We start from the raw sequence: 22,577 nt of genomic DNA, 5'->3' as shown, positions 1-22,577 counted from the left end.
TGCTGTCTTGGCCCTGTCACCGACTGCACTGTGCTCGCAGCGCAGCATTTCAGACTCATCTTGTTGGCGCAAGGCCTCTCATATACCTGAAGTGTGACACGGTGTCTAAATGCCTCATTAGCTTCAAAGGTCTTATTGTGGCCCACAGCCAAAAGACCAGGTCTTCTGAAAGACCACACTTAACCTGCTGCTGCTAATGCTGTGTGTTCACAGGTCAAGTTACTGATAGACTATAAAGAAATAAAACTGCTGTTTGATCTCATTCTCATTATCAAATCAGTCCAGAAGATGTGGATGTATAGCTGCTTTATTACTGTTACTGCCTATTTTAATATCACACATCCAATATCATATTTGTATGTTCAGCACATGAATATGATGCATATATTCTGCAACATGCACATATGTTTTTCAACTGTGACAAAATTACTGGATGAAGTAAAGAACATTTTAACAGCAAACAGGGTTTGGGGAAAAATAACTAAATACTCTAATCTATTTATATCATTCCAAATCACACATTCAACAAGTATTCTTTTCACTTCTTCAGCTTGAAAACCGAAATGTTCAATGTGACATCTGAACTCCAGCTCAAGCAAATGTTAAGACTGAAGCCAATATTGAGTGTATGCCCCCATACCAAGAAAGGAAGGTAATTTTAGACAACAACAAACAAATCATCACAGAGAGAGACAGACACAGAGCCTTGGAAGAGCCACTTGCTTTGATTACTGGAGGATGGCTTTTTGGCTGTGGAGCATGGAAAGAGCCTCATGAGCCGAGCTCTCACCCCGCGCCTGTGGACAATCTGAGGGTAACCTGGGAAATACAGCATTAGGTATTACGGTTACCCAGGCAACGAACAGCCTCGGTACATTCTGGGGAAACTGGACATGCAAGAGGCGAGGGTCTCTTAAACTTCACACGGACACAAGACTACTTCACGGCTGCTTCTTCAGGACAACAACACATCATCTTTGGCCGACTTGAAAATGCCAGAAAAGATGATTATACAATGAGATGTACAGTAAGTAAACTGAAACACAGTCATCCGATACAAACACTCATAACTAGTTCTGAATGAACATGAAGTGAAGTTTTATGACCTAAATTACAAAATATGTGAGCAGTTGATATTTAAGCATCCAGCTCGAAGCACCGGTGTGCCTGAGTGCAGCCTCAGAGAGCTGCTGGCATGGCTCTGGACTGACAGAGTGATGAATTCACATCACAGATTACATTTGTTTCGTGAAACTGTCGGCAGGCACAGCGGCATTTAGTCTTAATGCAAATATGAGCATGCTGCTAAGCTCACAATGACAGTGCTGATATGTTGATGCTTACCATGTCCTTAAATGTAGCATGCTAACATTAATTAACACAACACACAAAGCACATATGAGGCTGCTGGAAATGTCAGGTTTTGCCAGAATATGGCAAATTAAAATTTTGATATAATGACAGCATTGGATGAAAGGATAGGGAACTACCCGAGTCACTAGTCATGAGGGAACCACGAATGGCTGCACAACATCAAGTAGATGTTGAGACATTTTACTGGACACATGAAAATTTTGACATGTTGGTGACACTAGTTGAGCAGTCAGGAGATCACCAAAGTCATGAGGATTCACACTCTGGGGACTGCTAATGTGTGTACAAAATTTCGTGGCAGTCCAACCAACAGTCTTTCAGATATTTCAAACTGAGCCAGTTGGTGTATGGGCAATCCATCCACAGAAGCACACTGCTAACATGGCTAAAAATATAGGTCTGGATTTCATTCACAGACAATTGATTAGTATGCATTTAGGCAAAAATAAGTGCAAGAGGAGTTCCCTCTTTTGCTTTTCTGTGTGTATCTTTATTAGTAAAGTATAAGTTCAAGGCTGCCTGAACATTGCAAAGCTGCAAGTCACCTCCATCTGGTTCACTGGGTTACATTACTTATTAACAAGTTGCCTAACACATTGTAGGTCATCAGCGTAAGAGACATGCTGTGAAAATGATATGGAGCATGTGACCTCACGTCAGGAGCAATTTAATACCTCATGAGGTGTCAACTCTTTTCACACATGGCCAAGCATGCTCCTTGACAAAAGTGTGTCCTGTCAGTGTTACAAAGGTAGCTTGGCGCAAGTGGCCTATCCAAGGTTTAAAATGATGGCCACAATACAGAAAAAAACGCTCTTATGTTATACGCAGCAACATAGTTAGTCAGAAAGTCTTCAACTAATAAGTTCACAGCCTTGCCTAAAAGCGCAAAAGCCCATTTCCCCTCCTGCTCCAGGCTATGCTGAAAAATTTAGTGTGAGGTTTGATGGCAGCAGTGGGCGTGAGGACGAGCTCTCGAGAGCTGCAAACCATTTGTCAATCACGCCTGCACTCAATTAATTTCAAGGCTGCGATCACAGGTGAAAAAATAAAACCGGAGGTAGAGCTCACGGTATGTTTATGACCAGCCAAACTCACGTCAAGATGGCCTCTGGGAGTTGTAAGAGGTCTCTATAAACCTGGGCTGTAAAGGGACGAAGGGGTAACAATTACATCATTGAATAAAGGCTGTGAAAATTGCATCGTAAATCTGCAACCTGGTCTGGCAAAATCACGGTGGTCGAGCAGAACATTGGCTGCGAGCAAAAAGAGGGGCTCAGCTGAACACTAGGAGAAGAACGATGCCTGAGAAGGGTTGTTGTGTGTGAGCGTAGGTCAGTTCAATAAGTAGGAATGTCCCCAGAGATTTACAAAACCAATACCAGAACAGATCAATATATACTAATCTTTTCATATTGAGTATATGAAACAGTTCAAATTCTTATTTTTTGCACTTGCTTTTGTCAAAAACACCTTCCTGTTGGGGATCACCAAAATGACTACAGTTCATCCTATGGAGGACATATATGTGACAATCAATCCAACATTTCATCCTCTTGGCACCTTGTCTGTACAAAATGTAATGGCAGCCTATCCAACAGTACACCACAAAAGTGATTACTATCTACTTTATGTGTGGGCTAAATGTTACATTCTGTGAGAAAATGCTCAGCAAAAAGTTTGAGGCAAAAGCTCGACCAAACCTGACCTCAACATTTCCTACCATTTCAAAACCTTGCCAGGCGCTTTTGCGCCGAGCTGGCACGGACCCCTGACAGAAAGGCTGCGAAGCTAAAATCCCATCTCAGCCTTCTTCCCCTCAGAGAGTTAAACACAGCACAGATACAGAGCAGATGGCTAAAAGCTCTTGGCTCAGATCTGGCCACAATGTACACAATGGCGCACAACTAAGTTCTCATAAAAACACTGTTGATTCTGTTCAGCCTTGCTGTCAGCTGAAGGCCAGTTCACGTTGCCCTCTATAAAGCCACAATAACTTTGAGCTTTAGAGGGTGAAGAGACACAGTGAAGCGCTCATCTGTTCTTGTTGACTGCCTGACAGTTCCTTCCTTCCTGAATGGGGAGGAAACATCAAAGTGCCCTCACTGAGGTTGAACTAGACAGATACTGCTTTTGCTCGTGATATTGGTCTTGACAGCAAGCTGGCGTTATTTGGAAGCATGACTGTACAACACGGAGACGTCTTTTCCTAGCTTGGAGCTCAAGGACAATGTGGTGGGCTCCGGTGCATTCTTCAGCACCTGAGCAACGAGAGAGTTTGGGATGTAGTGCAAACGTTATGACTGAAAGAGCGAAATCAGACGAACCGAAAGCACGACTGTTGGTGAAAAGCTGAGCGAACATGAAGGCAGTTCAAGCTGAGCAGAGTGTGAGTGACAGAGGGCTTAATCAGGCAGGAAAAGAGCATGCAGTCACGGCTGTCTGATTAATGTTTGCCCTTTCGGTTTATTGACAAAATGGATCTGGCGCTTGAATATGTGTGTGATAATGTAGAGAGCGGCTCATGCTGCTGCCCTTACCCAAAGGTCAAAGGTACGAAAAATAAAAAAATAAAAAAACATCAATGGGTTGTCCTGAAGAATCAAGTACATCAACATGGAGGGTTCGAGAATCTACATATCTTAATTATGCATTCATTACATGCACACACACAGTCATGCCACACTTTTGCCTTCCTTGAAAGAAAAAAACACTGCGTAGCAGCTTGTTGAGTGACAGCTGCTATAAAGCCAAGTTGTTGCGGACTGAAGACTCATCAGAAATGTAACTCATCGGCACAATGCTGCTTTGGCCATTTTAGCCTGCGGAAATGCAAGAGAATAAGACAGAACGCCCTGTGGAGGGTTATAAACAAAGAATGCCTCAGCAAAATGTAATTACCCCGGAACATTGTGGAACAAGCTTTGTGGACTATAGCCATAAAATGATCGACTACGCTGCATCTCCTTCCTCAATGAGCTGACAAAGCCGCAAAAATACGTGAAATATGAATGTGAGAATATTACCCCACCGAAATGAGTCTGGACTGATCAATCATGGCTCAGCTGCTTCACTCCCTCAAGGTTTGTGATTCAGGAGTCATTTGTTTCAAAGGTAAAGTCAAATTAGAGGGTAAAACCTCACCAGCCCTAAATCAGTTGGATCCATAAACCGTAAAAGAGTGGCTAATAAGTATTTGATAAATCTGCCTTGTATACAAACTGAACGTCTTGTACTTGACCACGGATGGCTGCTTGGCATCAATAAATCTGGGGTCAATTCTTGTGCTGAAGCGCCCAATTTGATGAACGGTGCTGCTGAGCTTGCTGCTTCTTTGTTGTGGCATGAGGGTGTATGTTCAGTGAGTGCAACACAGAGGCAAATGGCCTCGGGGTCCACATGAGACTGATGAATTTAATACAGTAAGTGCAAAAGCCCCTTACTCAGTATGGGAGTCAAATTAAGATTATTCAGTGGCTCTATGATGGGGAAAGTTTAGGTTTAATCTGTGTGAAATTGGCCGAGATCAGGCATTGACTGAATTCACTGGGCCATGCTTTTTATTTCATCACTGTCTTTTTCTTGCTTTGTCGTTAGAAGCCCGAACGACATCAGGCTAAAATAGTGTCATCACATCTGCGTGTGTGAAACTAGCTCCATGTGTCTTCTCTCAAGAGCTTCTGTTTGTGTGTGTTTCTGTGTGTGCCTGAGACGAGGTCTTAACCTGTACAATTTAGCTCCAGCTCCTCGCCGTCCCATCAGCACCGCAGCACCAAGAAGGCGGGGCTCACAAAAGTAGGCCGCTACTCCCGGGGAACACAACGCCATCCTCTGACCGTTTACGTGATAGTGTTACCGGCAACAGCGGGCAGGGTGTGAGCTTTTACAGCTGCAGCAGTGGTCTGAGGACCTTCAGCCAAGCTCGGACAGTGGCTCTGTGTTACAGTTGATGGCTGACTTAGTCTAATTGAACGCGTGTCAGTGACCTCTCTTCGTTTCACTTGATGCTTAGAATAGAAAGGCCTGTTTCCACACAGGTAATGAAAACCCCTTTAAATAATGAAAAAGCTAAAGCATAGCTCTTTTTGGTTTTCAAAACATTACCCATAATGCCCCCATCGTTCACTATTCCTCCGTGCATACCGATATCCTCAGAGACACACTAACCCAATTATTTTTGTTGATCCAAGAGTCTGCAGCCATGCTAGCTGCACTGTAAGGCTTTATCATTTATTTAGCAATGTCTCGCTTTGAGCTAAATGCTAGCATCAGCACGCTAACATGCTCACAAAACATTGCTAACATGTTGATGTTTGGCAATGTTTACCACATCCGCTATCTTGGCTTAACGAGCTAGCACGTTAACAGTTGCTAATCAGCATTACACATCACGCCACGCAGGTAGCGAAACATGAGCCATTTAACCTTAAAACACTCGCGACAGTAGAATTATTCGATGTAAAGCAACATAACATAGTGTAACTGGAGGAGGGACAAGATAAACCCTTTGATTCAATCACACTTGGACATCATTAATATTCCTTGTAATCAAAATTTGTAACAGCTGCATAGTCTTTGATGCATATACACTGCATTCATAAATAAAATATAGGCAGACCAAGGCATGAGTCCAAATCATTTGCTAGAAAAGCTGACAATGGCACAAACACTTCGTAGTCAGGATCGGTTTTTAATCATGTTAGAAGCTGCATGCGTCCACATAACCAGAGTTTATTTTCTGGAACACTGGCAAAAACATGACACAAGATGCATAATAATAAGCATTTAAACATTCAATCTCTTTTTTTACTATGCTAGAATTGAAAGTGGGAGTCTGTAAGAACCGGAAGCAAGAAGCAGAATCAGTGAAGGCACAACACGTGAAATATAGCACTGTGTTTATTAGACACTGACACTGATGGCCTAACCATGTGTAAACGAACCATGATCTTCATCAAAATGCTGTTATTACAAGTTAGCGTATCATTGTTGGACATGTCACATAAATAAGGTTTACACAGAGGCAGTAAATCACTGATGACCTGATGGGAACCTCCAGTCCCCACTCTTCACATCGATAAGCTCCCACTGTTGATGATCTTATCTCAATCCGAGCTCACTCCTAATATAGCCCGTTTTTAGTCCTGGCAGTACAACACAGAACAATCAACCACCAATCCTCGGGTATCGAGTTCATCACAAGGCTGCGCCGTGTCTACTGCTGTCCATTTAAGGGCAAAATATGTAAACAGAGTCACAAAACAGGTATGGATGATTGTCTCAGCAGACAAAAGCAGCATTAGTTATGATCAAACATGATCAAAAAATGACTTTCAGGCTTTATAATGACAGTAGTACTTAATATCTTCCAATGTGTTTCACTGGAGTGGGAAATTTTGGATATACATATTCTGCCACTGTCTAAATTGGAAGGCAATGAATGATATCGTGAGAGCAGCATCTCTTTGCCTCAGATTCTCATCTCACTGCTCCCATAAACAGACGTTTTCACTGTCTGTGCAGAAAGTAATTGGAGGCGTGTGGGGTCTGGTGGAATATCGTGAACCTATACTGGAGCATGTTAAGAAAAGCAGGTGATACCATGCGAAGGGGAGAAGACACTTGGCTGTTTACACAGAGCAATATAACACCAATCGGGAAAAGTATGTAAAGAAAGTCACACAGCTGGTTTGGATGATTGCAATGGCAGACAAAAGCAGCATAAGTTGGACATGATCAGATGGTTACTTCCAGGCTTTCAGCTGACAGCAGCATTCAATGTCTCAGGGAAATTCAAATGGGAATTTAAATTCTTTGGCTTCAGTTCGATTTTATCACTGCTTTAGGCAAAGTATAATCAGTCGACACTTTCTGGGACATTTCCAGTCCCTTCTGTGAATGGTTTTATCTGGCAGTGGACACCAGTGCTGTCCTCCATCTTTCTGCATCTTAATGTGACTCTTTGGATGAGGTTCAAAGCGGTTCCTTGTTCAGAAGTTATGAATTACTCTGCAGAGGACTGGAGCTCACTGTGTTTGTGATTCACTATGATACTGGGTCAGTGAACTGTATCACGACTCCCAGCCAACACATGATACCAACATACCACGAGCAGCGTATTCCCCAAAGTTACACAGAGCTACAAGAGCCAGGGTTTGACATACTCTGTGTTTGCACCGTGTCCAAAGTAGACGGATAGAACAACTGATCTCTTCCAGGGAAATGTCTTACTCCATTGGGAGTTCACTACAAACTATCTTTTTGCATTAAAGCTGATTTCAATGAAGAGTTGAACTGTTTTTGATGTAGTTCTTTCTCTGTGCTCTCTCTGTCTATCTTATGGACACTGCCAGGAAGACTGCTTATTACGTTCTCGGTTCAGATCTCCCATTAGCTTCCACAAAGTGGTCACTAGTCTCCCTGGGGTCCACACAAAAAAAAAAAAACCGAGAATCACATCATCAATAAGACAAGAAAATGCAAATGCCCATGTAAAGATCTTGACTGAGATGTTTTATCTTATGACATATGCTATCAAGGAATATTCTGACATGTTTACTGTACTCACACCAGGTATTAAAGTGAGTGGGTCCCAGGTGTTAATCTCTTAACACCTTAATCTGTTGCCTGTAGATCTCGAGACAGATGGCTTCGAAGCATCAAAGCCAAAAATAGGGAATCACTGCCTCTTTCAAAAGCAAAAAGTAAAACAATTTCATTGAAACCGCAGAGTTAATTAATAACAACTTAAAACATAACAAAAAGTTTAATTGCATGACATTTAGTTTGAAGATAATGACTGGGGACTGGCTATGCATGCTGGTCAATACCTCTTTCGACTTTGAGTGTAAACTCTCCCATCTTTCTAAAGGTCAGATCAGTATTAGCAATGGTATCACACTGTCATGTGGTCAATTACACAAATGCAAAAGCAAAATCCTTTTGGGCAAATTAAATCTGAGGCAATCAGCAAGAGCCAGGGGACATGAGGCTACTCAAACCAAATATTTATTGGGTCAGTGGGCAGACAGCAGGTTCACTTTAACACCTCCTTGCAGTGTTTAAGTCCCAAGGCTGCATGTTGTTTTTGAGCTAAATAGGGACAAATGTGACAGACACTTGGCAGCTAGCAATTAACTGAAATTACACCCAGCGAGACGGGGGACGAGGACAACAGACGAGCAGGGTCTGGCAGCCTGGCCAGTGGTGGATTTTATCCATGTTGGCATAATTCCAAGAATAAAAAAAAAATAATAATAAAAGAGTTACGCCAACGCTACTGGCATAAGCTTCTACCCAGCAGAATATTTAATTGTCATAAGTGTTGTGTGGATATTTTGATTTATTGCTTTTATTAATGCGATACTTTCCACAGCTCAGAGGGATGCTTTCAGTGTGCTTCTCTGGAGTGGGAAATTTTGGATATACAAACTCTGCAACTCTGTCTAACTTGTCTAAATTGGAAGGCAATGAGTATTATTGTGAGTTCAGCATTTTTTGCCTCAGGTTCTCAGTTTTACTTGCTCACATTAACTTTTAAAATTTTCATTGTATGTGTAGAAAGTAATTGGAGGTAATTACATTCAATGGAAGCATATTGCAACTGAGAAGCTTCATTGGAGCAAACCAAAAACATCCCTAACTATACCTCCCTATTAGAGGAAACTACTTTAAAGAACTATACAGGAATAAACATTATATTCAGATTTTATGACTTACTTCTATCTGGGTCCCTTGAGTCTTCCAAAGCTAAACTTGGAGTTTGGAGAAAAGATTTAAAGGGAGATATTTCATCTGATGAGTGGGGAGATGCTTGCAAGCTCAAACCCAAACAGAAAATACCTGTCTTAAGCTTTTGCAATATAATTGGCTGATGTGCACATACATTACTGCAGAAAAGCGAAATAATTTCAATAGTATTATCCTAGATTTGTGTTTTTTAAATGTGGAATATCAAAGGGAACATTTTCCATTGTGTTTGGGAGTGTGATAAGAAAACAAAGTTCTAGGAAGAGATTTTATCAATACAATCAGCAATGGAGCTCAAGGTTTTCTTACAAGGTTGTTATCCAAAACAACACGATATGGAGAAGTCTTTTTAGATCTATGTCTGTTAGAAGCAAAATGGATGATAGCACATGGAAAGATGTAAATACATGAAGTACTGGTAAATACGGTCTGCAAGTGTGTCCTCAAAAAAAATTACCTATTCTCTCAAGGGAAAAAGAGCTATTTAAAAATGATGGGGCCTGTTTGTTGGGTCAGCTGAGGGAATTTAGCAGGATGGAAGCCTAGCACACCTTGCTTCGTGGTTTTATTTCTATCCATTAAATTCTGAATGTATCTTATTTTATATTTCTCTTGTGTACGTTTGTATATTGATGTAGCAATGCATAATTTCTGTTTCTTGCAAAACTAAAAATGAAAGTATTAATAGAAGGAATTGGACGTGGGTGGGTTCTGGTGGAATATCGTGAACCTTCAAGAAGCATATTAAAAAGCTGGTGATACCGTCACCCCTCCCCCAGAATAAAAATCCCAATGTGCCAACTTTTATTAAGTGAGTGAACTGCAAAAAGGTGAATGAAGTGCAAAAACAAATGCATATCCGGATCTGCCTGAGGACAGAAGATAAAATGTCTAGCTCCTTTGCAAAGGCTGACTTTGCCTTTCCTGAGGTGTAATGAATTCCCTTTTGCAGCACCAAATATTTTCTAATGCTCCAAAACAAATTACAGCCGACATCCAGAATGCCAGAGCTGCCAACAGGACATCTGCTGATTACAATTCTGCTTTTGCAAGTGTTAGATCTGCAGATCCAAGTCAATAAAACAAAAGTAATTCAAACACAGGCCCCACTGTGTGGAAAGGCTCATTTTATATCAGATAAATCACATGGACGATGAGGGAGGCTGATACAGATCTGCCATTTGTTCCCATTTGGTGTGCCCAAATACAAATAAGCCCTAAGGTTGGAGTCGGGGAGAGCGATATGTCATTCCTGTTATTCAATAAAACAGCCTCCAGTATCTTATGGCAGGCAGTGGAATCGACTTAGGAGGATTAAGAAGGCAGGTTCACTGCATGGCCTGTCTTAAAACCTAAGCCAATTGGGCACATTACTAAAACCGCAAAGACCAACTGTGTCCAACAATCCTGAATAAAAAAACACTGTTTTGCATTTTTAAATCTTTCTGACACATGAATTTACTCATCCTGGGACATGACATCAGGTTTTTTTGCTTTATCGCCAATGATGGAAGGCAAATCCAAATAAATCCAGTCCAAGATGACTGAGAATAGATTTGTCTCAACAACCAAATGGACCCAAGCGTTAATTATTCTGCTCAGGTTTGCTACTGCAAGACAGAAGGCAAAGTAGCAGAAGCTACAGTCGATCTTTACTGGCAAAAAGAACACATTAGCCATCACTTTCTGCCATTAGTGCAATTTTCTACAATATGCTTTGGCTTATGCACTTACAGTCGTTATAATCAGTTAAAACAAGCCAACTTGAGTTTAAGAAATGTCAGCAGCTTTACGTCTCGGAGGCAAATTTTTCAGCCTTAAGATGGACACGGAAAAAAATGCTGTCTTTTGCTGTTCTGAACTGAGTCTGACCGACTGGACCGCCGGAGACTGGATGCCAAGGTTCTTTATGAGTGAGAGTGAGCGATCACACAGGCCATAATGACACACTGTCAGAGGGCCGAGGCATTTACTGGAATCAGGGGGAAAGAGAAGTCCATGCTTTTAATTGCAATCATTTGTCACTTGGAGGTGTTTCAATAATAGTCCGTCTCAGAAATCCTTGCTCATTTGAAGGAAGGACCCTCTGCCCCTTTCTACTCCAATCATTCTCAATACTATCAGGTGGGAAAAGGGAAGAAACTTTATCACACTTCAGCTTCAGAGTTTAGAGCGTTCACGGCAAAGAAAAAAAAAGATACTCGAAGAGAAGAGTGTCTTTATGACTCATTTCCAAGTGAGTCATCCGTATCCCAGTCCCTGACAGGAAACTCACACTAATGCCACCAGTCACCCAAGAAAAGTGCATTAATGGATTTTATTCTGACACGATGTTCACTGTTTATATTCCACATAAACATCCTGAGATCCAGAAACAACCTCATGAACTTAAATCTAACTTTCTCAATATACAGTAGCTCGGCCATAAGACTGACAAAATATTCAAAAGGCGGCAAGACGCCATCTGTTGCGATTTCAGACAGCGGGCAAAAATCACCAAAAGCAAAATTGGCTTGAAGGCTTGATTACCTTTTAACTTACCGTACTTTATTACTTCTAAGACAAAGAGGCTTTTTAGTTTACTGTTGCAATGAAAAGATGCTGGCCAGTTTTGTGGCAGAATGATTTATGGTGTGCAATAACAGCCAGCTTCATTAAAACAAGTGATAAAGTGTGCTAATGATGTTTTTTCTTTTATTGTTGACTTTATAATGTAGATCTTCTTTCATTATCTGGGAAAATGATACTATGTGTACTATGTGTTAAGACTGGCTGGCTTCACTGCTGATGGTGTTTGATATTTTATCAGACTCTGCAAATTAAAAGTGCGCTCTTCACAGTTAATGGTTTCAATATACTATGTAAGTCACTGGTAATGAGATTAACCATAGATTCAAGTCAGCACTTTCCATCCCCGTGTCCCAGTTCTCTTAACATTACTGCACCCAACTGATGAAGTTTGCAGGACGACCAGGCTATTTCCACCGCTTCTCTTTCATCCTTTATTATTTTACTCTATATTCTAAAATGGATCCACATTAGCTTCCACTAAGTGGTCTCTGGAAGTGTTATCCCCAATCAGAAGAGTGAATGAATGAACTCTTGTGTTTTGGGTAGCGTCAGAAACAAAGCAGTCCGTTCTATCTAGAATGGACGATAAAGCCTGGTTCAGTCCAGCTGAAAAAAGGCAATATTTGTAACTAGCTATATTCTTTGCAAGGAACTACTACATTATGCATAAGAACCTATGTCCTTGTTGCTGGATTCATGTGGCAACATGATTATTCGCTTTGTTGGCTAATTAAAGTCATGAATGTGCCTACTGGTTGTATAACCTTGATTGAAAAATAAATATCACATGTGCAGCCTCAAAGCTCTAGAGATTTATCATAGACTGATTTTCATTCTTTTGATAACAACACTTGAGCTTAAACTATGCAACGTTTTCCTTTAATAAGTCCCTCACAATCTGCATAGTCAAATAGCACTGTGGTTCACATCATGAGAGCATATTGTATTCAGGCTTAATAACATTTGAGTATACCACAAGCTGGTGCTTTGGAGATGCTGTACATTATACTGCATCCCTGCACTGCTATGGTAAAGAGCTCATTTAATTAAATACATCTTTAGGAATACAATCTGCCTACTGCTCTCTCTTCTACAAGGAGCCTTTAAGCATCGCAATCATCCGTATCAGATCCTTGGCTCAGACGTATCCTTCATCCTCCTCATATCAGAATTTATTATCTGTGATGTTTTCATCAAAATTGATTGCCTGAGTGATACTTGTCCTTGCTTTCCTGACTCAAATTGAAAGGCAGGGTCATCTTACTTCCAATAAGCTCCTCTGCCGTGCCCTTCTTCTTCATCCCTCTAAAAGACACCAGAGGGACTTACAACTTAGGACGCTCAGGCAAAGGTTAAGTCAATCATGTCACTGCTCTAAATAGATAACATGGCAGATGGCCAGACGATAATTGGGCCAGTTGATTGTTGTCCTTTTCATAGATTGGTAAATTGATGAAGAATTATTGCTCGCAAGGGAGCTGCTCGCAAAACATCTCACACTTTACTACCTGTAGCAGAGTTATTGTTTCCATATTCTTATTTTTTAAATCCTGCATGCTTGCTTGAGTAATAATAAGATTTATTTCCCCATTGCACATCGCCAATTAAATGAACTGCACAGATATTAAATGCCATCATCTGAAATAATGTAAAAGATGCTAAACAATTCTGCTGACTCAACCCTGATGATGGATGTGTGACTCAACTAAGAAAACAATCCCATAAAGATGCAGCGCAGTTTATATCACTTCCATAAACCGATGTGTGTGTCCTGGACATGTACACACTTCTGCACTTAACAAAATGAAGAACACACTTCAGTATTTGACAGTGTGTCAAATCATTCACCGGTGGCCTACTTTAAACAACACTATAAATACCTGAGAAATGAAGACTTAAAGACCACTATGAGTAACGCCGTCAGCCTCGGACTCCTGGCCTGGCACAGCTTTATACCCACATGATGTGATTATCAATGGCAGGCACATCAGAACTGCTAGATCACAACTGAATGCCAACAAACAACAGCAGAAAGGTCATTCATAATTTTGCATCATGAAAAATTCAACAGGCTTGTTTGCTTTTTAAAAGTCTCAGTCTACAAACTCAAAGCCGCACCACTTACCCTGACCTAGCAGCATTCCATCAGTGACTGATAGTCCTTAACAACTAACTTATACCTTTACAGGGATATTAACGTGCAGACCAAATTTTATGACAATCCACACAAAAGCAGGTTAGACATGTTAATTCATAACTACAAATGTCTACTTCATGGTGGGACCAGAGGAAAAGTCAGGGGTTCATCAAAGTCATTGAGATCATTTATCCTTGTAGGAACCATGAAGTCTGCGCCAAATCCATGGAAATCCATCTGATAGTTGGGATATTTCAGTCTGAACTGGTTTGACCAACCCACCAGCTCAGCCATTCCTAGAACCCCACCGCTGGCGTAACTAAAAATGGTTGAAATTATGAACAAGGGTGGAAAATAAGCCAATTTAATCGAACAACCAACATTATGGATCTGTTCCCAAGCTAAAAATACTTAAAATCAGGAATTTCAATTAGTCCTCTAAATCCTCTATCACAGCAGCTGACTTGATGTCACTACACCAATATATCTGTTGACATTGTAAATTTCGACAAAATCTCTTGACAAAAATGACAGGGATGTTTTCTTTTGGGTTCATGAAACAAACTAAAAAAGTAAAAATCAAAGGGTGTCTCTAATTTGATGCAAAAATCATAGAAAATCAATTATCTTCATAAAATTGTCCCTCTCATTGCTACAGTGATCTGACACTTCCAGACACATCAAAGGTAAAGATATTGTGGTAAAAAGTGTTTGTCATCTCATGGTGCAAATCCTAGAAACCCATATAATTCAACTGTCAGTAGCTACGACCACTGACACCTAACGAGAAGTTTCACTAATCTGGACCAAAATGATGATGCAGAGTTTTGGTTATAGTATTCTCCAGACAAATTATATATAAGGTCTGGCTTAACCGGAATGGTCTGTACATATACCTCAAACGTATTTCATGGTTCAGCTCAGACTCTCACGTGCCAACCTGTTGAGCCACAACAGCTGTGAGCTGCTAATTACTATAAGTGAAAGTGGACAATCGGCAGCAAAACCGACCCAGGTCAATGCTGACACTAACTCTGTCTGCTGCCAGGCCATAAATCCAAATCAAGGACACGGAGAACACGAGAGCTTTGTTAGATGGGGATCGCTGAACACTCTCGCCTGTTAATGGCAAACGGTGGGTCCAAATTGCCACAGCGTCCCATCCCTGATCGAGTAATGGTGTACTTGTGTGTGTGTGATTAAGGGGTATGGAGTTGGGATTGGGGGGATGTTGTGTACGGCTGAACCAGAGAATTATTTATCACAGTGTGACACACTGATTAATCTGTATCCTATGAGGCTTTGCTCAGCATTTTGCACTAATGGCTCTGTGTTGAGCGTAAAAATGTACATACAGTATGTGTGAAAAGGATCAGGGCGTGTGTGTGTGTGTGTGTGTGTGCATGAGGGAAACAAAAATATGTTCCTTGTTATGCTGCAATGTATCCAAGCAAATCAGACAAGGAAATGTGAAGATAAATTACAACAATTTTCTGCGAAAGCAATCGAATTTCTAGCAAGAGGGCTCTATATAATTTTACTAGCCAAGTTGAGTCTACAGCTGCAGTGAAATTCTAAAGCTAGCCTTGGGATAGATGGCAGGAATGCATGCACACGTCATTCCAGCCACATTCATAATTAAACTGAAAGTTGCTACCAATACGCTGCTTGCCAGGCCTTGCTGCCTTGCTCAGTACAATGGTCTGGTGATTGTGCATGGGCTGATGCAATGCTCTTGTTATATTTCTCCAACATGGAAGCAAGCCAGTGGCAGGGAGAGGCTGTTCATAAACGATTTTTCCCAGGTCTGAATCCTCCCAATCTGCAACAGAAGAGATCAGAGCATGCAGTCCCTGCAGACCAGACGTGGCCCCTTCCGCTTGCAATGTGTGGTCTGCTACAACTTGATCTTAAACATAGCTTTCAGTTCCTCTTTGCTGGCAGCTGATGCTACAGTAAAGAGCGGGACAGTGTTCAATACTGTACATCGAAAGCACGCTCTCAGCTCGCCTTCCGCTCTGCAACTGGAAAGTTGCCAGTTCAAATCTGCAGCCCAGCTGAGAAACTCCCTCAGCATTTACCACACAGAGGCTTTTAAAGCAAGACCTTTATCCCCCAGATGCCTCAGTGGAGCTGCTCAGGTGGCCGGCAGTAGAAGGATGTGATCGTACTGGGCAGCTCCCAGCTGTGAACATGTCTGACTGTATGAATGTTAAGCAGAGCGTGCATGCTCCGTGAAACACCTCCCTTGAGGTTTTTATGAAAATAAGGGGTGAAAAACAAACATTTTTAGTTATTTCAGAAGGCGACAGCTGCAAAAAGGGATTTGTGTTTCAAAAATGTAAACAAAGGTAATTCTTGTGACTGTTGGGTTTATGTAATAAGAAGGCAATGCAATAGCTCAGTGGTTAAGTCATTTCACAGCAAGAAGGTCCTGAATTCAGATCTCAGCCCTGGCTTCATTCATTAAACAATTAGCAGATGGACAGAGAATTGATTGTTTAAGTTTGATCTGACAGCAATGACAATACTTTGCTGGTTAGGGCTTCTGAAATTCAATGATTTACTGCTGCCCCTTTTTTATTGCTGGAAAATAAATAGTTTTGGGTTTTGAATTGATCATTGAGGCAAACATGCAGCTTCATGTTTGCCAACTTGGTGGATGTCAACTTGGGCTCTGGGAAATTGCAACAGTTTTCACTATTTTCTAACTCTTTATAGACTGAAAGATTAATGAATCAGAAAAATAACTAACCGATAACTCAATAATCAAAACAATAGTTAAGATGTCGCTCCGGAGGAGTTTGCATTAAAGCAGAATCGTTTTGTCAATTGCCCTGCAACTGACTTTATGGTCGATTCATCATTATTTTCATCAAAAATTCCAAAGATTTGCTGGTTTCTTCCTTCAGCATAAGTATGTAATGAGTCTCTTTGTCATATATGATAGTAGTTGATATTGCACAGCTGGTAGGTTAAAACAAGAAAAAAAGGAACTTTTACTCATTGAATAATCAACAAAGTAATCATCAGATAAATGGATGATGAAAATAATTGTTTTTGTTGACCTAGTGTCCATATTCATTCTGCCTATGCATGGGTCCACTTCAGAAGTTCAGTTCAGTTTCCTCCCACCCCAAAATACATGAGGCTGACAAAATTTCCAAGTCTCTGCATTACCCACATCAGTAAATGTCAGGGTTCATATGTTTGAAAAGACCTTTGATCTCTCATTTTCAAGACCATTTGCCTTATTTTCAATCTCTTTTGCTCTGTTTCTCTTCCACGCCCCCCACCCTCTCCTGAACATGAATTCAAACACATGCACAGCATCAATAACTGTATTGACTGCCTGCCAGGTACCCCAGGCTCAGACAGCAGATATTCTGTAAGTAATTACACTCTGAGACACCTGTGTGGAATACAGATCACATCGGCTGGCAAACAGCGCTGGTTTGACATCTGTATCGTCTCACCGTGGAAAATGATCAATATCATGTCGGCTGCATTTGTTAATGCAGAGCGAGGAGAAAACAAGTTTGATCTTGTCGCTGTTTATGAAGTATGTAAATTGTGACGCTGAGCATGGGCTTTACTGTCCCCTCAAATGAAAACACAGCTCCCTGCGCCTTCAAAATAACACAACCACAGACTCTAACACCTCTGTGCTCCATCTAAACACCTCTCTCAGGCCAAGTCAGTTTTTTCCAGCTGCCCACTATAACACGTTATCACGGTTTCTTATCGTCTTCCTGAACATGCATACCAAATTGGGCAAAGAATTGATTTTCCTAATTAGAAAATAAGGTGTGTTTATTCAACAGACGTCTGATGGATGGGCTGCTTTTGAACTCAAACTGCTTACTATGCTGCTCTACTTTATTTAATGAGACGACTGCAGCAGATCCAAGCTAAACAGTTTATTTAGGCCTGACATAGTCTGTGCTTAGTGAGCCTGACTGTGCTCTTACTTAGAGGAGAATGATGGGTTTGCCTCGACTGCACAATGAGAAGCATATATGTGAAGAAGTTAACACATTTCTAAACTATGCTCACAAAAACAGAGGAACCACCCCCACAAACCCAGAACAAATGAACTCAGATGGTTGAAAATGACAGAAACTCTCATTTCTCAGCTCTAGAAATTCAGTCAGAACTTGCCTCTCAAGTCCTCCAATCTTTCTGAACTGACACATTTTCCCTGCTCAGGATCGTCCTCCCTCCAGTCACATCACAAGATCACGCCTATTTCTGTCACATTTTCTGTTTTCCTAACTTCAATGCATAAGACAAGACAGCCTGTTTGCTTTCCTGCCTCGGTATGGTGACCTCAATTAAGTTTTCAAATTGCTGTCTTAGAAACTTCAAATGTGTTTCAAGAGTTCCAGCGACCGAAGAGTAACCCTGACATGCCAGCTGGAAACTGAAGGGACGGATTGAAAATGCAATTGCAATTTTCACAACACATTATCTGTAAGCAAGCAATTCTTTATTCCAGCTGAGACTTCTGTTTTTCTTTGCCGTCTTTTTGCTTATATTCTGTCTCTCTCTTCCTCAAGTTCTGTCAGCGTCTTACCCTCTGAGAAGCTGATGAGCCCCAGGAGGTGCAGCAGCTTGATTGAGGCGAACACCAGCACCACGATGCCCACCGTCTGCAACCCCTCCGTCTCCCAGATCGCGCTCAGCATTGCTCCGCCCTCGGCCCACTCCACGCCACCATACCCTGACCCGTACCCGGAGCCCGAGCCCGAGCCGGCCTCCTCGCCCTCGGGACCGCCGCCAGGACCAGCGCTCCCACCCGGCCCTGCACTCCAGTTCCCCTGCACCCACTCCAGCGCTACACCGGCCCACACGCACGGGCCGGGCGCCTCCTGGCACCCGCCTACTGCCCGTTCGCTCCCTAGATCCAGTCTGAGTAAGGTTAAGATCGGGTGAGGTTCAGAGCAAGAAATATTGGCCTCAGGTTTGAGAGGAGCCCGAAGTAGTGAAGGATCTCTCAGAACTTAGAAAAGCTGCCTCAAAGAGGGGTAAAGTCCACACATGATGATCTCAATGCTCCTTCTTCTTTTTCTTTCCTCTCCTCGCAAAAATGAGGAGACACGTGAAAGCAGTGGAAACTCTGCTCTTCCCTGACAGTTTGTGGCTCTCCCTCGCTCTTTCAGGCGCACTGACTGCCTCGCTGCAAAGTAAAGGCAGGGAAGATGAGAGGGAGTGGATATGAGTGAGGGAGCGAGGAGGGAGGGGAGATGAGACAGAAGCAGAGGGGAGGTGTGGTGCTACAGCGCTACAGAAGATGCACAACCTCCCGTGAGCTCCACATGCTCACGTTAACTTCAGACACGAAGAAACAAATCCTAAAATGCTAATACTGCCCTAAATGACAGCAGAGGATTTGTCAATGCCAGTCAGTTTTGAGATATTGTGTGTATGTTTGTGATAGACACTATTACTGTGTTTAGACATGTCATTAAATAATGAAAATGGCACTATTTCCAAGCTATTGAGAGGACTGGAGTTAAAGACGATGAGGAAAGAAAGAGGGAAAAAAATAATTCTCAGAAAAGCAGGATGGATGACCAAAAAATAGCTTTCCTATAAGGCGTTCACAGTAATCTACTTTAATAAAGCAGACAAAATAAATCTCTTGTGCTTCAGACTAGTGTTGAGAAGAGGCTTTTTCATGGTCATTTTTTTAAAAAAAGTTAAATCTATGAGAAAACCCCAATTCTTCCACACAAAAAACAGTAAATGGAAGTAGAGTGGGGATAGAGAATGTGTTGTGTCACAGCAAAAAAAAATTAAAAACTATTAAAAAATATCCACCTACGTGACTGTTAATGCTGCCTTGTCCAGGCTTCTAAAGCTGAGCATGGAAGGGTTTGATGGCTAACAGGAATAGAGGAGGGAATATGTCTCAGTGGTCTTTTCACACACTGTAATAGAGAGAAAGTGAGTGGAAAAATAGCATTGATCGACTCCACTTCATTAAATGCAACCTCTTGTTTTCAAGGGGAGTTTGATTCCACTGAGATGTAACGGACTCATGAAGCGAACAAACAAAGTGTGAATGTGTGTGTGTATGTGTGTGTGAGGTGGATTTGTGTAGTCAGTGTTTGCAGAGGAGTGAGTGAAGACACCACCATCTACTGTCCCTGTGTAGTCATAGTCATTATTATCCACCAACAGATTATTTCTTTACAAATCTGTAGAAAACAGTGCCTGGGATGGCCGACTTTCATTTACAAAAACAGAATTTAAATAAGCCGTCCATGACCGCACTCAACATCACATGATTAACCACAAGCTCAAAGCATCCAAAAACACAATTTAAAGCTGATGATTTTTTTTCAGGCATTTGCAGCTCTAAACAGAGCAAATATCCTCTGATGTGTTTTTTCTGCTTTTATTCCATCTACAATGAAGTCATATATCACTGATGTAAATGCACAAAGCCACCTTAATTACAATCATCACAGCAGTGAATTATATTAGCGCTGCAAAGGAAACAGTCACTCACCACTTACTCAACTGCCCTATGATGTTCAATAAGACGCAGTTTATTCCAGTGATGGAAAGAAATCACATGTAGTCATTTACATTTAGTCCATCTGCTGCTGCCCTTTTCTGAGCAACACAGAATGGAAAATAAGGGAATTTTGCTTTAAAAAAAATCTTGGTGAATAATTTAGCATGATGCCGTTTGAAAAAAGAAAATAATATTCAACAGACACATCTAACTTAATCTGGATGGCCCCCGGCCATGAGAGGTATCATTGTTATGTGAATCTCATCCACACAGAAAGAGAAGAATACACACTGAAAATAAGACTGCATGGACTGGATGGTAGGAAATATGACCGGGGGGGCTAAAGGGTAATTTGTACTCTACATAATAACATAGGACGGTGAGCGTTCGTGTTGTTCTTAAAATAGAATTACAGAAAAAAGTGCATCTTGAGAGAATATCGTGATGCATGCTTCCTGGTTGGTGAATTAGCCTGTTTATTAGCTTGTTCCAGTAAGAATGACTGCAGAGTCTAATTTTTTTCCCAAGGCACCACTGTGAATGGGACTGCTGTTGCATTCAGTCCACATTAGTCTACAGATTCACTTTGTTGTTTGGGGGATCAACCAGGAAAACATAATTTCACCATAAAATTGCCAAATTGTCCAAACTACAGGTGAAGGGATAGCACATGAAACAATAACGCTGCTATAAACAGTATTTTTGTGCCAACAATTGTAAAAGTTGTCGCTTGTAGTGATAAACCCCCATAAAAATGATCAGACTCTGCAGTCCCCCTCTAGTCTTCAGAGCCTTTTAACACTTTTCGACTCACTGTTTTGGTTTTCCAGCCCACAACTTTGCTGTTTTGGCTCAGCCTCATCTCTTTCATTAATGTTGTTTTGCAGCAAGAAAAAAAAAACAAAAAAACCTTAGACCCCACTGAACATTACCTGTCCAGCAGCAAACAACACATAGAGAAAGCTAGCAACTAGAAACACAACTCCAAATGAATGCTAATGTTGCTCCGTGTGAAAATAAAACAGGTAACTGTTTGGTAATAAGTCAGTGCTGGGTTTACAGCTCATTTCTGCTGCCCCCAAGTGGCTAAAAAAACAGTTATTGCAGGCTTCAGTACTTGTGATAGTGTCGAGAGAACAATCAATCAAAATGCTCAATGGAATAAAACCTATTTTCAAATGGTATTGTAGAAGCATAGTAAGTGAATCAAAGTTAATAACAAACCCCCTTGAGGAAGAATTGCTGGTTCGGTTAAAAGCATTACCCAGATGTCATGTACAGTGCAGCATATTGAGTGTAAGCTGACCTAGCTGCTGGATGCTTCGGTGACTCTTGAGCTGCACCATCCAGCTCACAGCAGTGCTGCCAACATGTAGGCACTGGCACTACATCAATGAAGCCACAGTCACATGTGGCCACTGAAGCCACATGTGCAGTGGCCAAGTTTCACAAAGCCAGGGGGATGTATTGCCTCAGGCGTTACTCTGCCAAGGCCTGGCTCTCATAACGGTCCCTGGTAGACTGATGGTTAATAAAACATGTAGGAATGATTGACCAATCCTAACCTGTCTCCAGCATAGAGATACTATATCCAACCAATAAATCATTGAAGCAATGAGGGTGGAGGTGAGAGGGTGAGACACATGAGAAAAAAGTGTGGGGGTGGGGGTTTTCTGCCACAGAGCATCCGTCCACATATTACTGGAGCAATGATGCTATCAATGCTGCTGACGGGTAAATATTACACTCCACATCCTGCTCCATTAATGTCACAAATTCTGGACAATCGCCACTGTAACACTGTTACAGCATGGCAGCCTGACAGATGGAGAAGCTAAAAATTCAGCATTTATGGATCTGACAAGACTATTTTGTTTTTGGTAGATTCAAATTACAAAACGATTTTGTATTCAAATTGGAAAAAGGAAATGGGAGCTGTAGCGTGTTGACATTGAATGATGAGAAACAGAGATTTGAGGAAAAATGGCCTTTGAATGAGGTTACATAGAGGGCGACTGAGAACACTGATAATTCAATGATATTTGCCACTGGTACAACCAGAATACACAGACTAGGTAAGGCTTGTTTTCAGTCTAGAGGACTGCTGCAAATGCCTTTTGCTGTGTCATAATACATATCATAAAATGGCAAAAACTGCTGAAAAGACAAGTCTAAGCTTTATCATACTCATGAGGAATCCTACCAAATCTTCAGTACAGA

General features: G+C 41.5%; 1 protein-coding gene across 3 annotated transcripts in view; it reads right to left on the bottom strand.

Annotated features, from left to right (window-relative positions):
- Positions 1–22,577, bottom strand: part of kcnip4a (potassium voltage-gated channel interacting protein 4a) — a 120,029-nt gene that overhangs the window by 10,773 nt on the left and 86,679 nt on the right. Inside the window, exon 1 of one of the 3 annotated variants that reach the window (XM_041964841.1) lies at positions 18,408–18,519. The exons of the other annotated variants lie outside the window; for them this stretch is intronic. Coding sequence (XP_041820775.1) covers positions 18,408–18,519 — 112 coding nt within the window. Of the gene's footprint in view, positions 1–18,407; positions 18,520–22,577 lie in introns of those variants that run through there. 3 annotated transcript variants of the gene reach the window in all.

Source organism: Chelmon rostratus, chromosome 23 (genome assembly GCF_017976325.1).
Source record: "Chelmon rostratus isolate fCheRos1 chromosome 23, fCheRos1.pri, whole genome shotgun sequence".
NCBI classification, from domain to species: Eukaryota; Metazoa; Chordata; class Actinopteri; order Chaetodontiformes; family Chaetodontidae; genus Chelmon; species Chelmon rostratus.
Note: the sequence above shows the minus strand (reverse complement) of the source record. Positions and strands in the feature narration are given on the sequence as shown.